General features: G+C 38.0%; 1 protein-coding gene across 6 annotated transcripts in view; it reads right to left on the bottom strand.

Moving 5' to 3' along the window:
- The window catches only part of ATP2C1 (ATPase secretory pathway Ca2+ transporting 1), a 118,386-nt gene that overhangs the window by 15,616 nt on the left and 81,025 nt on the right, over window positions 1–21,745 (bottom strand). For all 6 annotated transcript variants that reach the window (XM_036851695.1, XM_036851694.1, XM_036851696.1 and 3 more), the window contains 8 exons: window positions 17,999–18,123; window positions 16,797–16,894; window positions 13,569–13,664; window positions 13,390–13,479; window positions 11,390–11,494; window positions 6,262–6,418; window positions 3,111–3,281; window positions 1,917–2,014 (listed from right to left, as the gene is read on the bottom strand). In XM_036851695.1, coding sequence (XP_036707590.1) covers window positions 1,917–2,014; window positions 3,111–3,281; window positions 6,262–6,418; window positions 11,390–11,494; window positions 13,390–13,479; window positions 13,569–13,664; window positions 16,797–16,894; window positions 17,999–18,123 — 940 coding nt within the window. The remainder of the gene's footprint in view (window positions 1–1,916; window positions 2,015–3,110; window positions 3,282–6,261; window positions 6,419–11,389; window positions 11,495–13,389; window positions 13,480–13,568; window positions 13,665–16,796; window positions 16,895–17,998; window positions 18,124–21,745) is intronic.

Genomic DNA, 21,745 nt, shown 5'->3' with positions numbered 1-21,745 from the left:
TCAGAGAGCCGGAGAGTGAACTGAAGAAAGCAAATAAAATGAAATTTCAAATCTGTCCAATGTCACTACTTGTTAGCATCTCTGGGAAAAGGTTTGGAAGAAAAGGTTGAACAAAGGTTAATGGGAAAATGTTTACTAAATGTACATTCTGTCTCAATACCCCCAGGGAACTTAATACAGGAATTATTCTTTCAGAAATAAATGTCAGGAAGAAACTATCAGGATAGGACACACACACACACACACACACACAGAGTCCTGTTCAAATATGGAAACACCTACCCCACTAAATCTAAAACAAATCAGACGCCCACACTGCTCTCAGATGCTCTGAAAGGGCATTTCAATGAAAAAAAAAGGACAGTCTTTTCAACAACCAGTACTGGAACAACTGAACACCCATACATAAAACAAATGAACCTTAACCCACTTCTCACACATAGACAAAAATAATTCAAAAAGGATCACAGATGTTAGGTAAAACCTAAAAGTATGAGACTTCTATTAAAAAAAAAAAAAAACAAACAAAAACAGGAAAAAATCTTTGTGACCTTGGGTTAGGCAAAGAGTCCTTAGATAACATATCAAAAGCATGATCCATAAAAGAAAAAAACGATAAACTGGACTTCACCAAAATTTAAAACTTCTGTTCTTTAAAAGACAATGTTAATAGAATAAAAAAATAAAACCACAGACTGGGAAAAAATATTTTCCAATCAAATATCTGATAAAGGACTTTTATCCATAATATATAAGTAACTTTCAAAATTCAAAAATAAAACATTTTTTAAAAATAGGCAGGGTAGACTGTTCACTAAAGAAAATATATGAATGGCAAATAAGCACATGAAAAGGATACACAAAATCATTAGTTGTGAGGGAAATGCAAATTAAAACCACAATAAGATACCATGATACACCTATTAGAATGGGAATGGGGAAACTGACAATGCCATGTGCTGGTGAGGATATGAGCAATTAGACCTTTCAAACATTGCTGGTGGGAATGCAAAACAATAAAACCACCTTGTAAAACAATTTGGCACTTTCTTACAAAGTTAAACATACATAACCATATGACTCAGCAATTAATCTTAGGTATTTATCTAAGAGAAATGAATATTTATTTTCATACAAAACCTATATACAAATGTTTAGAGTAGTTGTAATCATAATCAGCAATAACTGAAAATAATCCAAATACCTTTAAACTGGTGCATAGGTAACACACACCCAATACAGTGGAATCCTACTCAGCAATTAAAAATGCATTATGCTAAGTCAAAAAAGCAGATTCAAAGCCCTCATACTATATGCCTCCATTTTTAGAGCATTCTGGAAAAGGCAAAACTATAGGGACAGAAAACAAATCGACGGTTGCCAAGCAGTGGAAGCAGAGGGAGGAGCGGACCACAACAAGAGGATGTGGGGTGGGAGGAACCTGTACCCGACTGTGTGGTGGTTACGAGGACCACACACATTTGTCAAAACTTAGGGCTGTACATTAAAAAGGAAGACGTTTACTGTTTGCAAATGATACCTCAATTTTTTTAAAAGCATTATATATGCATTCAATTAAAATAGAACACAAGGGTAAGAAGTATGAAGTGATGGTCTCTCTCCACTCTGTACTTTATAAATACAAAACACCACTGTTAATTTCCACAGTACCTTCCTCAGAGGAAACTTGGCTCTTGCTAAAGCACTGATATTCCTAACAATCACATCATAAATACTCTCAATGATAAGACCGATTTCAATGATAAGATTTCATCTCATGATTTGGACCAACGAATCTGGGGGTCATGTCCCAACTGTTTTCAAATGTTTCAAACAGCTTCATTAACACAGCAGCAGAAATGGTCTAACACCTAGAATAAGGCCTTTCAGCCTGAAAGGCTCTGGTTTAGGCCTACCTTTGGCACCATCTGTGAAAGCTGCTGGACATCCATTGCATCTATTTCTTCTCCTGAGACTGACTGGGAAGTTTTGGAATATAATCCCAGACGACTAGCTGAAGTGAAATGGGGAAGAAAACATAATTAACCAAATTGGTTTTGCTTGATAGGCTAGTCAACATAATGCTCACTTAATATGATTTGTTATCAACTCACTTTCTCTTTAAGTATAAAATGTCTTTGCATCAAGGGATCACAAGACAGACTACGATAAGACAAACAGAACTGAATTAGTAAAAAGTGTGGGGTTTTCTGTTTGACTTCTTGATTTTTGTTTAAATTTAAGAATAAAGAGTTTTCACAATTTAACCCACCACACCTAAGAACTGAAACAAGGCCAAACAGGTTCTGCTTGGGAACTCAATTTTAATGAAGATCAGAGTGCATTTTAAATAAAGTAAACAAAGCCAGGCAAAATGGTGGCTCATCTGTGGTATCATGTAGTTGTATGTAAATGAAAATAAATGTTGAGAAGTTTCTCTAGAAACAATCTTCCCAACAATATTATGTTTCCAGTGACATATTTTTCTTAGATCACATAAAGTGTGAAATTCCTGTCTCAAGTCTCTTTCCATATTAATAAGATAAGAATTAATGAACTTAAGCAAATTTTAAATTTATCAGTATGAATTATAGTTTACAGGTTCTGGGAGATTAACTTCCATGTCCACTTTATTTCCTTATACTTAAGTAATCTTAAACAGCATTCAAACAACATAGGCATATATGTATTAGACAACAGAAATACAGACACAAGTTATTTTCTTTCAAATTAGGTACAAAGTCTGCATTTAAAAAATTATACTCAAGTTGAAAGAAAAAACTAAATTTCATATTTTCTTTCACATTCATGATCTAGTGCTTTTATCCGTCAGCATAGTGGACTATGAGGTTAAAAATAATCAACTATTCTTTTGTAAATAAAATGTGATTTCACAATGCTTTAGTTATTTTCAACTAATAGTATTATTTTTTTTAACTAAAATAAAATTTTGCCCACAATTTTTTAGAGTATGAGCAAACAAAAGCATCAATTTTAACTGTATAACTCAGTATTATGTAAACACACTTCATGTCAAATGATTCACAGAACTATGCACTGCACTAATTTAAGAAAAACTATGGAAAACAAAGGAAGCAGCCTAGTTATACCGATTGCAATTGCAGTCTCCTGTGAGTCTCCAGTAATCATTTTTATTGACACTCCCGAGGCAATGAGTGTTGTAACTGCTTCTTTCACACCAGTTCTAGGAGGATCAATGATTCCCACCAGGCCAAGGAACGTCAGTTGTCCCAATTCAGGACCAGAAGCCAAAGCAAGAACTTGGGAAATAATAATAAAATCCGAAAAAGAAAATGTGAATCACAAAACCATTAGAATTTACTTTACGAAAGCTGGAGACCATAACACTTCTCAGGTAAATGACTTAAGACTACAATGTCATTGTGGTAATTACAGAAACTCTAAAAATCAAAATTACTACATGCAAAGATATTCTAGTTTAATGGTTCTCAATATGGGGTTGCTTTAACTTATTAAAAATTAAAAAGAATACGACTAAAGAACTGTTAAGCAGAGAAGGCAAGCGAGGAGCAAATAAGAAATGTTTTCACATAGCAAACACATGCAGCTCCTTTCAGCAGAAACTACTGACTCTTAAGAAAAATACAATTAATTATTTGGAAAACTGTAGGTTTGTTGAGCTTTTTTTTTAATTAATAGATTTGTTTTATTTATTTATTTATTTTTTGGCTGCGTTGGGTCTTCTGTGGCTGTGCACGGGCTTTCTCTAGTTGCCGAGGGCTTCTCACTGCGGTGGCTTCTCTTGTTGCGGAGCACAGGCTCCAGGCGCACGGGCTTCAGTAGTTGTGGCGCACGGGCTTAGGTGCTCCACAGTATGTGGGATCTTCCCGGGCCACAGTTTGTTGAGCTTTAAAGTCAATTTTAAACAGACACCTTTGAAGGTGGCTTCTCCTAATGTATTTTCATCTTTCCATCTTATAGGCCTCCAGAACAATTCAATAGCTTGAAGAGAAGGCTATGTTAATTATACACAACATGTAATAATTTTGCACCCAAGAAACCCTGGCAGGTAAAGTTAATATGTAAAGTGATTGTAAAACCACTAATTCCAACAATAGTTTATATTCTTTCACTCTTTCTGTAACATTAATAGGATTTTCTTATTTGTTACTTTGATTCTCTTGAAACTATATAAATAATACCACCATACCATCATTTATAGTTAGTTTCCTGTCATCCTTGGGAACTTATATAGCACAAAGCACCGTTCATTTCCAAATACCATTTAGCTTTTTCTCAGAATTCTGGAACCTCTGGTAGCTACCTTATGAGCCAGAGGGATGTGTCTCCATCCGGGAAATTATAAGACTGAACAAGTTACCAAAGAAAACACACCAAAAAAAGAACACAAACTAAACATATGTATCTCACAGGGAAACTGAAAAGTCCCAGAGAGATCACGGGAAGTATCCATTCTTATTCAAACATAAGGTATGAAGGATGAGATACATTTGGAAAACCATGGTTAGAGGCAAATGACTTCTATTTGTCCAATGTATGAGTCATACCTAACTATTTACGTAGATGTGAGCCCCAAACGCTTTCACTCTGGAGAGAATGAGCCACTTGACAGTCCCTGGTGTTGGAACAGAGGCAGATGGCAACAGAAGGGGGGAACTGAGTATCAATCTGTGTGTCAGCAAATCCTAAGAAAGGGACACCAGCTCCTGGCACTCTCAGTGAAGGGGTGGTATTAGCCCAGACGGCAGTATCCTGTATTTATTTGTTTGCTTCTTTAGCACAAATGAAGATCTACTGTTACTGTTTGGGACAAAGGTATGTAGACCTTTTCTGTGTGGAGGGTCCCCAACTTCCTCCTTTATATTTAAAACATAAAAACGAAACGTACTCCAATTTTAAAATTAACATGTATTTTAAGAAACTTGAGTTTTATAAAGTATAAAATAAGTTCATATCAAGTTAAACTTAAAATCTTTATTCATTTATTCTTTACTCTTCATTATGGTAACTTGAGCGGGAGGAGGAAAATGGAGCATAAGCAGAGAAGAGGAAAAGATGTGAAGCAAGGGACAAATGCCCAGAACGTTTCCCAAAGCCCTGTGAAACAAAGATGTTCTCCTCCACCAAGTCTTGTCTATTTCACAATGTTACCACACCAAACCACACATACACAAAGCTCCACAATCTTTCAGATGAAGAGAATTAGTCAAAAAAAAAAAAAAGTGTGAAACCTCTGTTACAAAAATTAAGGAAAACAGGGAGCACATACCAGACCTTTAAGACTCTCTAAATGCAAGCCAACTTTGAAACCATTTTGCTGTGAGCTGCTAAGAATAACAAAACACTGCCCTCAAATGAAGCCACAAGAATACCTTTCTAAACCTATCTTATTATAAGAGCAGAAGTCCTGTAAATCTATCCAAAAGTTCTATCCCACAGAAAGCCCTTGCTTAAGTGAACCATGAATAAGAAGAATACTTTTTATATACTTGTTTCCTGCTCCCAGGAACTGTGGTGCTTGACTTCCATTTTGTAAATAACAATAAAATTAAGGAAGCCAACTCTTCCAATTTCCTTGAGAAAGACTACATAAGTGCACGGGTGGGTGTGTGTGTGTGTACTCCCCACAAGCCAGAAGGTAAAAACCAGGTACGGCCCCAAGCCCTGCTCTTCAACCCTACATACACACGATGTCCCTAGAAGAAGCGGCCGATGTGTGTGTGCACAGCAGACCCCCTTTCCCTGTCACCGTCCAGTCAGCAGCATTTCACAAGGCAGAGTCTGGGCACCTCTTTCCTCGCTGGTGATCGGCAAGGGAAGGAGTCAGCAGATGAGGAACAAGTAAGTAACCACCTCGGTTTAAAGAGTTAGAGGCCTAAGTCTTTTAATATTTAGGAAAGTATTTTAGATTAACAAACAAGACCCAGTGATAACATAAGGAAGGAGTAACATCACCTTACTTCTATCTATCACCCTTCCCACAAGATAAACGTATCTAAAATAAAATTTCTATCACCTGCTCAGAGACCACTGCAGGTCTGTAAGAACTAGAGATTTCATATTTTGCTACATTCCCAACTTTTTATGTTTTGGGAACATAGAAACAATTAGCCAACTAAAACCTAACACTTCAGAAATGGCAGGCTTCTACGAACCCTGGAATAGAGCTGTGCAGCTCAGATGTGAAGCATGAATTCATCTGCAATTAAAAGAAGGCATTACCTCTCCACCTAGGGGACTGTGCTGAAATGGCCTTACCTCTGAGCCCTGCAGAGCCCATCTGGGCCTTCTCTTGTTGGTACAGATCTCTCTGCTGCTGGGTGAGTGTCAAGGTCTGCCCTTTGCTGTGATATGTAGTACAATACTTAATCACCTGTTCATAAGCACCCTTCATAAAACAAATCTCTGGTCTGTCCTAAGAAGAAAAAACACAGCAAATAAATTCAAGTTAATTTCAATTTGTATATATCTGCCATTGGAATCAAAAACAAGTGGCATGCATTCCCATAATCCCCAGGAAAGTTACTCAAGCCTAAGGCTTTGAACAGCACTTGAACTCTGAAGATTAAAAGCTCACATGGGAGTTTTCTGCATCCTCTTTAGAACACAGCATCTACTCCACACCCTCAGCCCCACACTGAAGGCAAGGCTACACTCAGCTCCGCACTAGGCACTCTGAGCTCACGATGTAACAGGAAAGGGAAAAAGATCTAACGTCAGCCCACAAGCAATGGTTCAGGCTTTCTACTACTGCTATTATATGTATACATGTGACCCCATTTAATTCTCACAACCACCTTGCAATTATGGGTATTATCAGACTTTTTATTTTTTATTTTTTAACCTAATAAAGTAATAAACAAAAACTTACAATGAAAACCCACAGTCCCCTGCCCAAACCTCCTCACCTCCAGTCCTACTCCACAGAGGCAAACCAATTTTATTTTATTTTTTTATAAATTTATTTATTTATTTTATTTATTTTTTGGCTGGGTTGGGTCTTCGTTGCTGCACATGGGCTTTCTCTAGTTGCAGCAAGCAGGGGCTACTCTTCGTTGCGGTGTACGGGCTTCTCATTGTGGTGGCTTCTCTTGTTGCGGAGCACGGGCTCTAGGCGCGTGGGCTTCAGTAGTTGTGGCACACGGGCTCAGTAGTTGTGGCACATGGGCTTAGCTGCTCCACAGCATGTGGGATCTTCCTGGACCAGGGGTCTTGAACCCATGTCCCTTGCATTGGCAGGCGGATTCTTAACCACTGTGCCACCACAGAAGTCCGAGGCAAACCAATTTTAACTCTCTTGGTTGTTTTCTTTGGTATTTATCTTCATGTTTTTAATTTTTTTTATATATAATTTATTTATTTCTGGCTGCATTGGGTCTTTGTTGCTGCACGCAGGCTCAGTAGTTGTGGTGCACAGGCTTAGTTGCTCCACGGCATGTGGGATCTTCCCGGACCAGGGCTCGAACCCGTGTCCCCTGCACTGGCAGGCAGATTCTTAACCACTGCATCACCAGGGAAGCCCTTAATTATGTTTTTATTGCTACTTGTTCATGTACCAATTTTATACTCTGTCTACTGTGACAGGTGATTGTCTGGCCACCCCCACTATCTATTCCTTCTCCTCAGTGTTATAATACATGCAGAGCAAAACTCACCGGTATTCTGCTCACTTTCTAACTCCTCACTGCTGAGCCAAGTGGCCACCAGAGCAGTTCACAAACATCCCAGCTCTCCTTGGAGGCACACGGTAGAAATGTATTTCCCTGCACCTCTTACCACTCTGAAGTCAGATGTGATTTGCTTTGGCCAATAAACGTGAGCAGTACTTGTGTTACTTCCAAATGGCAATTTAGGAACCAGTGCATAACGTGGTCCTCCTCTGCCTTGGTATGACAGTGTGAGCTCACATTGAGAGGAGTGTCCATCTCTGTGGTCCCCAAGTGATGAGCAGTAACCAGATGTTACGGGGAAATAGGCAGCAGAAAGGTACGATGTTGTTTCCATGGCCTACAGAAGCCCAATATATTTCTTCCTGTTCAAGTTTTATCTTTCATAAAGTTAATAACTATCTTTTTTTATTTGCTTAGTTTTCTTTACACCTATTACTCATTATTCCCAAGCTCCTCTATGTCATATAAAGCCCTTCTCAATGTATTTTTCACATGATCCAATAAGCAGGTAAGCCATTACTCCCGTATTATGACTGAGACCTCCCTCCTCGGGCTGTGCTCTCCTTTCCTTTTCTAGTGTGAGCTGGCTCATCTCCAGGCTTGCTGCATGACTGGCATCCAGGAGCTTCCCTTCACCCCTCTGCTGGTTAGAACTCACGAGGTTCTAAGTCTCCCTGTTCCTTGATTTATACTCTTACCTTGGAATAACACATCCATCAGTATCTAAGAAAAGCTGTGTGGGCTATACACTTTGAGGCTTGTGTGGAAACATTTTTATTTTACCCCCACATATGTAAGCTCAGCTGGGAAGAGATCTCCTCTCAGTTGAAGGCTTTCCTCTATCATCTTCCAGCCTCCAGTGTGCAGTGCCGCATTTGGAAAGTCCTAAACTTTGGTGTAGGACCTCCCCCCTCCTTGCCTTTCCTCCCACCCCACAATCTCTGGAAGCTTTTAGAGTGCTAAGTGCCCTCAAATTACTTGATCGTGGGCCTTGGTGTGTTTATTCTCTCACCCCCACCCCTCTTTAACATACATATTGTGCTGAGCAGCTGGCGGGCAATTTTATCCTAGAAACTGAAGTTCTTCCTCTAGAAAATTTCCTGATGTTATTTGCTAAAATCTTCCCATTTTCTGTCACCATTATTAGGTGGATATTGGATCTCCTACATCAATTTTCTGATTTTTACACCTTAACCTTTTATATTGTCCACCTCTTTGACTTTTCTATTTTCTGATAGATTCTTTGACTTTATTTGAAAAACATTCTATTTAAAGTATCCTGGTGTCATTTTTTACGGTCTTTGGAAATTTTCTTCAGCATCCAGCACTATCTTTGTTTCTCTGAGACCCTTTTCTCTGTTGGCTTGGTCTGTGTCTTTCATACTGAAGGCTTTCCCCAAGTATCTCACAATCCCTGTCTGTCCACTTACATTCAAGACCAAAGCAAATAAAGGTCTAGAAACTCCATGGGCACTGCAGGGTTTATCAACTGGTGGCCCTCACAGTAGAGTGACAAGACGAAGGCCAGGAGCAGGTAAACTCTACCAATGAACGAAGAGCTGGCTTAGTTAGGACTACTCCATACTGTAGGGATCTCCCTGGGACCAGTCAGCTTCTCTAAAACTCTTGGATCTTCTGACTTGGAGAATGAGGATATGGGGATACCTACCTGCAAGCATTCTGAGAAAGTGGAGTTAGGACCTAGGACAACGGCTTGCCCTTAATCACCCTGTGTTTAGTCTTAAACCTTAATTCTGCCTTCCACTCTTGTCCCCAAGATGACATTTCTGGTCTGGCCTCAAGAAACAGAAAAGTAAGTGGGGGAGTTCTATTGGTTCCTTATTAGAATTTTAACCTGATCTCCTCTTTTTAGCCCCATGCCTTAGGCCCCACCTTCAAAGATACCTGTCCCCCTAAGTCTTTCCCATACTTTCTCTTTTTTAGTTTACCTTTTATTCGTTGGTTGTCATTTTGGTAGGTTCCAGGGAGAGAGCAGAGATGAATGCAGATTGTCATGTTCAAATGAAAGTCCTCTAAAGACAAACTATTTGAGCCTGGGGCTGTTTTTTGTTTGTTTGTTTGTTTATGGCTGCGTTGGGTCTTCGTTGCTGCGCGCGGGCTTTCTCTAGTTGCGGCGAGCAGGGCTACTCTTCTTTGCAGTGTGCAGGCTTCTCATTGCGGTGGCTTCTCATTGCAGAGCAGGGCTCTAGGCACGCGGGCTTCAGCAGTTGCAGCACGCAGGCTCAGCAGTTGTGGCACATGGGCTTAGCTGTTCCGTGGCATGTGGGATCTTCCTGGACCAGGGCTCAAACCCCTGTCCCCTGCATTAGCAGGTGGATTCTTAACCACTGTGCCACCAGGGAAGTCCCGTGGGGCTGTTTTTAAATTGGTACATTTTTCATATCTGTGCCAGGCTGACCTCTTCTAAATCCTGAGTCAGGTCAGCGGGTTTGGGTTTTGTTAGTTACATCGGTTGATTTTGTTTTCTAAGAGAAACTCTTCAAGTCAGCAAATGGAAAGAATAATCACGCCCTTTCTATACTTATATCCCGCCACTCCCTACCTCTACCCCCAACTGAAAAGAGTCAATGTACAACTATGGTGAGGTTAGATTCAAAACTGCTGAAGTCAAATCTTCAAACTTACATGAGCCACATTATCTTGAAGTAGTGTGTGACCATATATAAAATGTAAAGAAATACACCTTCCAAATAAACTCATATACATATTCTTGCTATGTAACTATATAGACAAGGGACATCAGCTAAAAATTACCTAACTCTGATGCAATTTTTGAAAGCTTTACATTACAAGGTTTAAAGTAACAGGCATTTTATTTTTATAGTTTTGTTTCCAACTGTCTCCCTTCCCTGAAGTTTATAAAAGTTCCTTTAAAGACTAAACAGAAATCTTTTTTCCCCTCATCATCAGAGTTCCTGGCACAAGTTCAATGTAGAGCAATTTAAAACCAATGTTTCCTACTTATTATGGGCAAGGGGGAATCCTCTCACTAATTCTCATCTACAGAGATGTAACTGGTTTCTAATGTTTGCTCACAGGTAAAAACACATAACCGTTTATTAATTCCTAATAAAGAAAATGTAAAAACAGCTAAATATTTTTAAGGCCAAAGTAAGTGTAAGCATCAAGCTGGTAATAGCAACTATGAGTGATATGATTATATACTGTAGATAACTATTGTACATAACTCTTACTGCACTGTGTAAAAATTCTAAAGCACCCAGAGATAAGGTAGTAGCTTGAAATATCAGTGCATTTCGTTTGCCAGTTTGTTAGCTGGATCAACTAACATGAATTATACACATTTGGTAACCACGTTTCCACAAAATAATGTAGTTTTTGTTCAGTCTGAAGACAAGACATTCTTCAGTGGAAAAACACAGACAACAGACAGCAGAAACCTGTCATCAAGAACAAAAAAGATGTCGAAAGACTGATGTCACAAGCTCCAGGAGACCGAGAGCAGGCTCCAGCTCATTTGAGTTGTTTGCTCACGCAGCAAAACTGACATGTCTATGCATAAATTCAAAGAGAACATGAAAACAACCAGGGATGAGTGTACTATGAATCACACACACTTCAGAGCTGGTCTGTGTTATGCTCACTGACTGCTTAAATCTAAAGGTGGATAATAAATGAAAAACAGTAATCTAGTTAAACAATACAGAGTAAGTTTTCTATAAATGGAAGGATACCTGCTGTGTTCGGTGCACACACTTAACAGCCATCCACTTCTGCTCAGAGCTAAAAGGGTATTCAGCTTTTCTGATATAATCCTGTTGAAGTCCATCAAGACCCATCTATATGGCACAAAAGGAAAGTTAATTCTCACCAACACGTGGCTACTTTTTCCTTTAACAAAGAAACAAGGGTCACAACTTGTAGGCAGGGTGGCTAGAGATACCTGGATTATTTTTCAAACAGCTGTGCTCCATCTATACCTACCGTATTTCTCTGAACAGCAGCACACATGTTCAACATGAAAGCCTAGGTGTTTGATAAAGTCTAGGGCATGCTATTGAACTACATACAGAGCAAAACTTCAACACTGACTATATTAAAATCTCAACTGGCTCAAACTCTGGAACGAAGCAGGATAACAAATAAAGGTGCCCAGCCAATACATACTTTATAATCAACAGAAGCTACAGATTCAACTCCTCGCTTCTCAGGGATTCGAATTTACCCTGCCTGCTGCTGCCATGCTACTCCCTTTCACCCCACCCCTTGACATGCCGACTACTACCAATGCCATGTCGCTCTTCTCCTTCCTTACCCTTTGCATTTCCCACCAAATATTCAAAAATATTCTTTAAACTATTCAAAAACCTGGTTTATTGCTTTTTACTGTCTACTGAAACGTGTTCAGACTCGCCTTCCTAGCTTTCAAAAATCCTCCAGTAACCCACCACACAGCCTACTTAACCGCCCTCGGAGCCACTCAAACTGTTCATTTCATCCAGGTTAACCAACTCATAAGCCACAATCCAGTCCATGCTTTTTTATTTCTCTGTGCTTTTATTCTTGCTCTTTCCCTAGCTTATCCCCCCACCCCCATCTAAGTCCTTCCTCCCCTTCAAAGTCCAGGTCCCAAGTCCAAATGTGCACTCTTCTTACATATGGCTCGATGTTAAGACTGTCTACTACCTTGGTCTGCCTTTTATTTGTTCCAAGCACGTCATTATTAACTCCCTACCTAAATTGTGAGGTCCCCACCCATAAAGAGGTGGTTTCAAACACTTTATTTCTCAAAGAGAGAAAGTTAAATATAACACAATAAATACTTGTTAAGTTATTTAACTTTTGAATACCTTTTAAAAAGCTATACTATGCTGTTTTAGTTACAAGGCGAACAGATGATAAAGGAATGTGACTTTCTGTTAAGGAAACAGAAATAATGTATATATTATAGAAATACCAATTTTACTTTATCAAATTAAATGTTACAACAACCTACATTTCTATACTGAATCTCAATTCAAGCAACCTCATTTAGAGGCATCCTGTTTTATGTAAGTCTCGAAGTTTCCTAAGACTGCTCTTAAAAGTAGTTTTATTTTTGTTACGGGAATGCCAGGTTGGACTTTTAGGTTTCTCATTTAATCAACTGTAGGACTTAGAAGAGGAGATCAACTGGGACAGATAAAAGGGTCACTGAGAGCAGCACTCCTTCTCCCCAACACAAACTCTAACTCTACACTCATTGTAAGAAATTGATAATGAGGAAGGGGAAGGAAAGGAAATGGAAGACTGGAAAAAGAAAAGCTGACTTCTCATGCTGGCCTTAATACCTTCATGTGGAAATACTAAAGAATGTTGCCTCTTACGCATTTGAAAATTAGCATTTATCAGCAATTACACACATTTATACAGCTTTTCACACTACACTCTGAGTATTATGGAAGACAAGAACATCACTTCATAAGAACAAATCCGTCACTGGTCATTAGTTTGTATGCTGCATGTAGGAGATATAAAGTTATAGTGAAAAACCTCTATGTTCTGCATTTCCAGGAAGAATAAAACTGGTTCCCAAAAGGCAATAAGAACTATGAAATAATGTGACTCTTCCTCACTCTAATGTGAATCTTCTTCACTCTACACCTAAAAGCCAGTAATACTGAAATTTATGGCTTCACATTCTCTTGTGAGGGTGATATTTTCACATGTCAAAGAAGAGAGACCAGGCACATACCTTCATTGCAAGAGCAATTAAGGCTCCTTCTGTTGGTTTCCCCATTAGAGCGTTGTTTCTAATTACAGCATCATTGCACACACAGCCCGCCTAAGAGAAATACACATAAACTATGAACCCATCACTGCATCCTAAGTCATTATGAAGAGAGCCACTTTCTTAGAGAACGCAGTATTTACCTCGACAATTCTGCTAACAGATGGGTTATAGAATCCATGAACAACATCACCATCAACAATCACTTCCCCAAATGGATTGTAGCCAACTCCAGTAACCTAAGGAACATAAAGTAGAGTCAATAATACCAGCAGACAGTGACAATACTTATGAAAACCAAAAACTATGAGTTGCGTTCATTTCATTTTATACATCATGACACTGTTAGTGCATACACCTAGAAAAGCATTTAAATTCGTCTAAAACAACACTTAATAAAAGAATATAGATAGTAATTTTCACAATGGTAAACCTACAGTTAATTATACTAATAATTAACTACTAATTATGCTAATTAATAATTATAATGCATAGTATATTGTAAATAAAAACAACGTAATTGTTAATATAATTAATATAATCTTATATTGCTTCTACTTACAATATACTATAAAAAGGATAAATAAACCATTAAAATCTCTCTATATAAGTGAGCTTAAATTTATATAACATTACATTTATGTTAACACTACAATTTGCAAAGAATTCAAATCTATTACCACATCTAACATTCATGACAAACCTGTGACCTAGACAAAAGTAGAATTCTTTTTGCAAATATGCAGGCTCAGAGACAAGTGATTTACCCTAGCACTTACAAACTACTTTAACATAGTATATATTACATGCAAATTTTTAAAATCAGAGACAAGTCAGATACTTATCCTATACAGCTAGAACAAACCAAGCCAAATAAAAGTTATATATCACAATAAAAATAGGACAGTTTAGAGGAATTAACAAACAGTTAATGCTTGACATATAAAATTATGGGCTTAAAACAAAAGAGAAACCTGTATCTTACCTTTCATACCTGGACCATATAATATAAGCACATGTAACCCCAATGACCCTTCTGAGTCATCCAGAAAAGGCACATTCAACATAGCACTGGGTATCCTTAACCAAATCTAACACCCTAAATATCAATAGTCTCATTTTAAGACCTAGTAAAATGGAATTAAATAGACCTAAGTACAACTTCCGTCAATTTGTGAAATACTTCCTTTGCTCAGAGAACTGGCTATAAATACATTTTAAAATACTGTTCCCATCATGAATAGTGTTAATGAAAATTCCAGCCAGAAATCCCACAAGGTCCAATCCCAATCCAGAGATTGGAACGTGTCCTCACACAGCTTCGAAATTAACCAATGCACGTACACTGACATGCACTTCAGGGGCTGCCAATATATAATTTTTAAAGTAGATTAATTCATCCATTCATTTATTCTTTCAACAAGTATTTACTAGTATGAGGCAGACCCTGTGCTGGGCAACAGAGTTCCTGCTCTATTATATTGGGTTGGCCGAAAGGTTCGTTCAGTTTTTTCCCTAAGATGGCTCTAGTAGCACTTAGTTGTCTTTAACTTCATTCAAAACAATTTTGTTAGATTGTTATGTGACAGCTGTTATATCAGCGTGCATTTAAAATAAGCCTTATCAAAATTGGTGAATTTTTGTGTAGCCATTTTAATACTGAAGATTGAAGGAAAAAAGCAACATTTTCAGTATATCATGCTTTATTATTTCAAGAAAGGTAAAAACGCAACCGAAATGCAAAAACAGATTTGTGCAGTGTATGAAGAAGGTGCTGTGACTGATCGAACATGTCAAAAGTGGTTTGCAAAGTTTTGTGCTGGAGATTTTTCGCTGGACGATGCTCCATGGTCAGGTAGACCAGTTGAAGTTGATAGTGATCAAATCGAGACATTAACTGAGAACAATCAACATTATACCACGCAGGAGATAGCTGACATACTCAAAATATCCAAATCGAGTACTGAAAATCATTTGCACCAGCTTGGTTATGTTAATTGCTTTGATGTTTGGGTTCCACACGGGTTAAGCGAAAAAAACCTTCTTGACCGTATTTTCACAGGTGATTCTCTACTTATAATGAAAACGTTCCATTTTTAAAACAAACTGTGATGGGCAATGAAAAGTGGATACTGTACAATACCGTGGAATGGAAGAGATTGTGGGGCAAGTGAAATGAACCACCACCAACCACACCAAAGGCCACTTCATCCAAAGAAGGTGATGTTGTATATATGGTGGGAATGGAAGGGAATCCTCTACCATGAGCTCCTTCCGGAAAACCAAACGATTAACTTCAACAAGTACTGCTCCCAATTAGACCAACTGAAAGCAGCACTCAACGAAAAGCGTCCAGAATTAGTCAACAGAAAATGCATAATCTTCCATCAGGATAATGCAAGACCTCATGTTTCTTTGATGACCAGGCAAAAACTGTTACAGCTTGGCTGGGAAGTTCTGATTCATCTGCCATATTCACCAGACATTGCACCTTCAGATTTCCATTGATTAAGGTCTTTACAAAATTATCTTAATGGAAAAAATCTCAATTCCCTGGAAGACTGTAAAAGGCACCTGGAACAGTTCTTTGCTCAAAAAGATAAAAAGTTTTGGGCAGGTGGAATTATGAAGTTGCCTGAAAAATGGCAGAAGGTAGTGGAGCAAAAGGGCAAACACGCTGTTCAATAAAGTTCTTGTTGAAAATGAAAAATGTGTCTTTTATTTTTACTTAATAACCGAAGGCACTTTTTGGCCAACCCAATACTTAGAGTATCATGGGAAGAGGGACAGAGGATTTCACCTGAAGTAAGAGGTATGGAACTAGGAAAACATGTAACACAGGGCAAGTTCTGGGTGGTCAGCAAAGCTTTTCTGTAGAAATGGGTTGGAAATGAGGTGCAAAGGTTGAAGAGGCATTAGACTGTCCTAAGTAGTGACAACAGCAGCAAAGGTCCTTCAGTAGGATGAATTTTGTCACACTGAAAGAACCATAAAGTCAATGTATTTGGTGTATGGAGAGCAAAGGAGAGATACAGGCTGAGGAAGGAAACAAGGGACAGAACACGTAGGGCTGTGAGCAGCCCCATTTCAGGACCCTGGTCACAATGGGAAGACACTGAAACATCTTCATTTAGGCATCCAGAGTCTGGTAACAGATGGATGTAGGGGAGACTGAAAGAGAGGTGTTGAGGGGGATCAACGTTTCTGGACTGCACAACTGGAGCGGGATCAAGACTTGGGAGAACCACACGGGACAGAAAATGCTCAGCTGCTAACTTGCAGCCCTTCTAAAGACACTAGAATGGTTAGGAACACTAAACACCAAAACTTCTGAAAAGGAATTCTGTTAAAAAAAAAAATCTATAGAGTACCTCAGCACGCAGGCCATCCGAAGTAAATACGTGGGTAACAGTCATTTCATTCTTCGTCAGGGTTCCAGTTTTATCTGAACAAATCACATTACAGCACCCTAAAGAATAAATTGCTACAAGTCACCAAAAGTCAGGGAAAAATGCAAGTTCACATTAAAAACAAATCAAAGACTCTGGAAGCCTGTCCTGCTTCTCTGAATTTTGTACAAATCAAGCTCATGGATAATTTTAGGTTGTTTTCTCTCCTGTGCTTACTTCATCATAAGGTATGAACAGTTTCTAGAATTAAAATTAATTAGATACTGATAAATGCTGACTTTTTCTTTATTTCCAGTTGAATTTCTACAAAGCTACTTGATATTAGCTTTATATAGTGACTTTATATATTTTCCAGAAAGTTTCAAGGTTACCTTACTATAAACCCATATAATTTTTTCAGCCATTATTTTAAGGAATTTTTGCCTTCTCAATATTAAAATGCAAACTAGAAGTTAAATTCAACATTTTTGAATTCCTAAATAAAAAGAAGTTTCATAACATACATAAAGTTACCACAGTTTTCATATCACACATAAAATTATGTTACAGCAATGTAACTACTGTATGCTTACTGTTCTTAATAAATTCAACTCAAGAATGACATTTTAGGATCTATAATTATCAATTATCTTCCTTGAGATGTCAAAAGAAAACATTTCTCAGTCACTCTATGGTTTCATTTGTTACTTTTTTTTTTACGTGATTTAAGCATTAGAACAGTCCATGATGCAGAAAGATTTAAAGCTCCCTGATGTGAGTAATATGAATTTTTAATGACCTTTTTTGATTGTTAAAACCATACTCAACATTGCTACAAGCCAAACACCACCATGTAAACCTCTAAGACAGGGGTCCCCAACCCCCGGGCCGCAGACCAGTACCGGCCCACGGCCTGTTAAGAACGGGGCCACACAGCAGGAGGTGAGCAGCAGGTGAACGAGCGAAGCTTCGCCTGTTGCTCCCCATTGCTCCCCATCGCTCGCGTTACCGCCTGAACCACCACCACCCTCCCCCCGTCTGTGGAAAAACTGTCTTCCATGAAACTGGTCCCTGGTGCCAAAAAGGCTGGGGACTGCTCTAAGACAAAATCTGTAAAACCCAAAGACCCCTGTTGATGTAAACTATCATGTCAATGGATAAGCATGCTCTAACCAGAGACTTACCCAGAGTTTCAACAATAGGTAGCTTTTTCACAATGGCCCTTTTCTTCACCATTCTCATAACACCAAGGGCTAGAGTCACTGTGACCACAATGGGAAGACCTTCAGGAATTGCTGCTACAGCCAAACTGTAACCAGTAAAGATATAGCATTGAAGTATAAATTCAGTAGTACCCATAGCAATAATTTCAATTGGCTGTTACTTAAAGTAGAGGTTAAAAATGTAAAATTGTTGCTGTCAAACCCAAAAAAGGCCTCAAAATGAGGGAAAACTGATTAACATTTATTGGCCACCTACTAGCTACCAGGTTAAGCACAGTGGTTAAAGAATATAGGTTCTGACATCAGACTGCCTAGATTTGTACCCCCAGCTTCAATTTTCACCTGTGTGACCTCAAGCTATTATGCCTCCACCTCTGTAGTTTAGTTTCTCATCTATAAATATAGATAATAACAGGTGTTCAGACAAAAACTTGTACATGAATGTTCACAGCAGCATTATTCACAATAGCCAAAAGATGGAAAGAGCCCAAATGTTCATCAACTGATGAATGGGAAACTGTGGTGTGCCCATATAAGGGAGTACTATTCAGCCATTAAAAAGAATGAAGTACTGATTCATGCTACAAATGAAAAAGCCTTGAAAACATCATGCTAACTGAAAGCAGCAGGACACATGTTGCATGATTTCACTTATATGAGATATCAAGAATAAGCAGATCCAAAGAGACAGAAAGCAGTTTAGTGGTCGTCAGCTGGTAGGGAGAGGGAAGAATGGGGAATGACTGTAAAATGGGCACAGGGTTTTCTTTCGGGGATGATGAAAAAGTTCTGACACTAGATGGTGGTGATGGTGGTAACATTATGAATGTATTTAACTCCACTGAACTGTATACTTTAAAATGGGAAATTTTATGGTATGTGCATTTTATCACAACAAAAAAATTAATTACTTTACTATTTCCCTTCGTAATACTAAAAAAGAAAAACCACCTCAAATTAAATCTCTACTTTTGTCCCATTCCATATCTCCTGATTCTGCTACAGATAAGGACAGGTGCATGCCTATCCTTCATTCTAACAATGCTCCCTGAACTCCCTCTACTGCCCAGTTTCTACAATATAATCTAGATCCAATGGACCTTTTCTTTCTTTTACATTTAAATCATTTTATAAATAATTTACAGAGGAATAAAATGGATTGTGAAAAACTTCAATAGAAATTTTCATTTGAATTTTAACCCCAAACTATATTCCTGGATATGAAAGTATATATATCTGAAATGGACAACGTCCTTTGAATGCAACTGCTCAACTGTCATGAATAAACCTGGAACGTATTCACCTTTTAAAACAGTGATTTCAAATGCAAAAACCATTTCTAACAGGTTTTAGGTTTATCAATTCTGGTTCTTCTTTTTGCATTTGTCTCTTCAAAATGCAACACTTCTAAAAATGTTAATGGTCCATAACTTTTAGGACAGTCATCTTCTCAGTAATACAATACTGCATGATGAATTCCTTGCTGTAGAATGACTAACTATAAGAGAATGCCTGTCCTTCCCCTTTCATCCTTAAAAATAAACAGTTCAGGGTATTCCCTGGCGGTCCACTGGTTAGGACTCGGCGCCTTCACTGCCAAAGGCCCGGGTTCAATCCCTGGTCAGGGAACTAAGATCCCACAAGCCACGTAGCACAGGTAAAAAAAATAAAAGTAAAAACCCAGTTCACTCATTAAAATTCAGGAGTTTGAGAAAATCTAGAGTACCATCATCCAAGGATTCAGTGTTGAGATTACACTTATATGATTCAATTTCACCTTCATCATTACAGCCTACAGTGTTTGTCTCTTTGCATTCATCTTCTGGTTTGTCTAATAATTATGAAAATTCTTCTGTCAATTCTTCTTTGCCATTATGGTAAAAAAAGTTAAAAATTCTCAATTTCTCAATTTTGTTTAATGAATGCAAAAAAAAAAAAAAATACTACCAAGATTTTGTCTCCAGACTTTTTTTATACCTTTTTAAATGATAATGTAATGCCTTGGGCAACATAATAAGAAAATTAAAGGATAACAGAATAATAATGATTTATTTATTATTACAGTAGCCTTATAAGCTACTTATCCTTCTGCTTTCTCATTGTTTTACTCATTTTTAGTACAGTTGGAAATAATTGTTAAAATACTTGCTAGGGGAATAAAATAGCCAAGATGTTTCAACACGCAGGAAAAATAAGTTCACTAAAGATCCCACATGTATTTTAGCACATATAAATGTACAGTAGACCCACATGGTTACTGAAAAATAGAATGAGTTTTATTTTATTAAAAAATTCTTAAATGTTTGGTCCTTTGGAAGATCCTGAGGTAGGAATAAAAGTCATGAGGTATTAATCTTCACAAATAGTCAGAACTGCTCCAAAAAAAAAAACTCAAAAACATGAGTCCAATAGATAATAATATGCCAATGGTTAATAAAATTCATGCCCCATTTTAAATTCATTTCATATTTAACCCAAGGCTCCTTTACACATATTTAAGCCAAGAGTTTCAAGTTGTATTTTTGCTCCTCCAAGGAAAAACTATAGTCCTTCACTATATCACAAATATCTTTTAACTTCTTATTCATCCTACTTATTCCTTGTACTCCACTTGACTTTTTTTTAATCCATTGGTTTTTATTCTGAAACTTGAACTATTACTTGCTAGGCCTATTACAGAGCTGTCATCCAGGATTTCTCTACCTTAGAGGACTAGGTGAGTTCCACTTTTTCTTACACCCTACACAACATCATCTTCCTTTCTTTCACCCTTGTTTTGCTGGAATTCATACAAGAAGAGGTAAGGGATAAATTTCCTGATTACTTGCTTATCCATTTGTAATTACCTAAATTGATACTTTGGCTAGACCTAGATTTATAGATTTAAAATCATTTCCCCCCATACTTTAATTGTACTGCCCCACTGTCTTCTAATTTAATCTAATGTTGCTGTGGATGAAGGTTTAATAAAATCCTTTTTCCCTTCTGTATTTGGTTAAATAAATCTCTAGCTCTGTTCTCTTAGTGACGACAGTATAGCAACTATGTTGCTAGGCAACACTGCTTATGATAAAAGGATCTCCTGACTGATAAATTACCCATGGACTGGGAGAATTATAATTATCTTACAGGAAGCTACAGCTTTGGGTTTCCTCAGTGTGGTGACTCTCATAACTGGGCATGGTTCTTGCAGGCATCCTGGAAAGTGTACATTTCCAGAGATGCTGGCTCCTGCGGATTATGAGGCATTTTAACCCAGGACAGCTCCTGCCCTTACATGGTCATCTCATCTGCTTGTACCTAAGCTGAACTGCTACAGGGACTGCTGTAGGAACTCTCTCAGAAGAGGACGTTGCCCTGTGGTGTTCAGGACACAGGTACCAAGTATGACCTATGAAAGTCTCGTAAGTTGAAAATCTTAGTAGAGCCTAAGAAGACCCTGTGGTGGAAATTGTAGTTGCTAATGAGAAGTATGATACCAGTCTAATTTTCCTTCCTGTACAGATGACCCGACCTGTTTTCTTTAGTTTCACAATGATGTATCTGGGTTGGAGTTTTTTTCGGCCTGCTTGGCGTTTGGAGAATCCTTTCAATCTATAAAGATTCATGTCTTGCTTCATTTCTTATATAATTTCTTCTGATCTCTTTTTAAATCTTCTGTTACTTAGATATGGCATTTATTGAATTATCCTTTGTCACTTTTATCTC

The sequence above is a fragment of the Balaenoptera musculus genome, chromosome 4 (genome assembly GCF_009873245.2).
Source record: "Balaenoptera musculus isolate JJ_BM4_2016_0621 chromosome 4, mBalMus1.pri.v3, whole genome shotgun sequence".
In the NCBI taxonomy this organism is placed as follows: Eukaryota; Metazoa; Chordata; class Mammalia; order Artiodactyla; family Balaenopteridae; genus Balaenoptera; species Balaenoptera musculus.
Note: the sequence above shows the minus strand (reverse complement) of the source record. Positions and strands in the feature narration are given on the sequence as shown.